Source organism: Nanorana parkeri, unplaced genomic scaffold, assembly GCF_000935625.1.
Source record: "Nanorana parkeri isolate BGI_ZX_2015 unplaced genomic scaffold, ASM93562v1 scaffold10850, whole genome shotgun sequence".
NCBI lineage: Eukaryota > Metazoa > Chordata > Amphibia > Anura > Dicroglossidae > Nanorana > Nanorana parkeri.
The window spans coordinates 1-596 of NW_017316915.1; the positions used below are offsets into that span (position 1 = coordinate 1).

General features: G+C 57.0%; 1 protein-coding gene across 1 annotated transcript; it reads right to left on the reverse strand.

Moving 5' to 3' along the window:
- Positions 1-8: 8 nt before the first annotated feature.
- Positions 9-449, reverse strand: LOC108804300 (phosphatidylinositide phosphatase SAC2-like; the record flags this gene model as incomplete). Its single annotated transcript, XM_018576023.1, has 2 exons — positions 318-449; positions 9-225 (listed from the first exon to the last, which is right to left on the reverse strand). Coding segments are annotated over exons 1-2 (293 nt in total), but the record flags the coding sequence as incomplete, so codon positions are not given.
- Between the last annotated feature and the right edge of the window lie 147 nt (positions 450-596).

The window sequence follows — 596 nt, forward strand, 5'->3', positions numbered from 1 at the left end:
AGTCATACCTGGGGTCGCAGTCATACCTGGGGTCGCAGTCAATGAGCGCCCAGCCGCCGTGGAACTTCTCGCTGTCCGGCAGGAGGATCTGCATGTAGTTCTGGAGCAGCTGGCTGATGAGCTCCTGGTGGTTCCGCTGGCTCTGTCGGTGGAGCGCCTCGTGTTCCTTCTCCTTGGTGAATATGGAATAAAGATCTTCGGTCACCGGGACCCCCTGCATCAGATCTGCGGAGGACACAACCAGCTGGCACCGTGAGGAGACCACGCCGGTCACATGACACACGCTCAGCAACATGACACACGCTCACAACGCTTACCTATCACCGCCTGTCTGTACGCATCCTTGAAGCGGTTTAAGTAATAGCGATTGGCGGAGTTTACTCCGTCCTTCATCACGCCGGCCAGTCTCCTCTCTCCGGTGCGAGTGAAATCCCCCTGCGGGAACACCGGCCGTCATTCACCCAACATTATACAAGAGACCAATGCCGCGCCGCACCACCACTGGTCACACGGCCCGGTACAGGAGGATCAGTGACTCCAGAGAGAAGATATATCATACAGGAGTGACATCACCGCCCCCCGGATATATTATACAG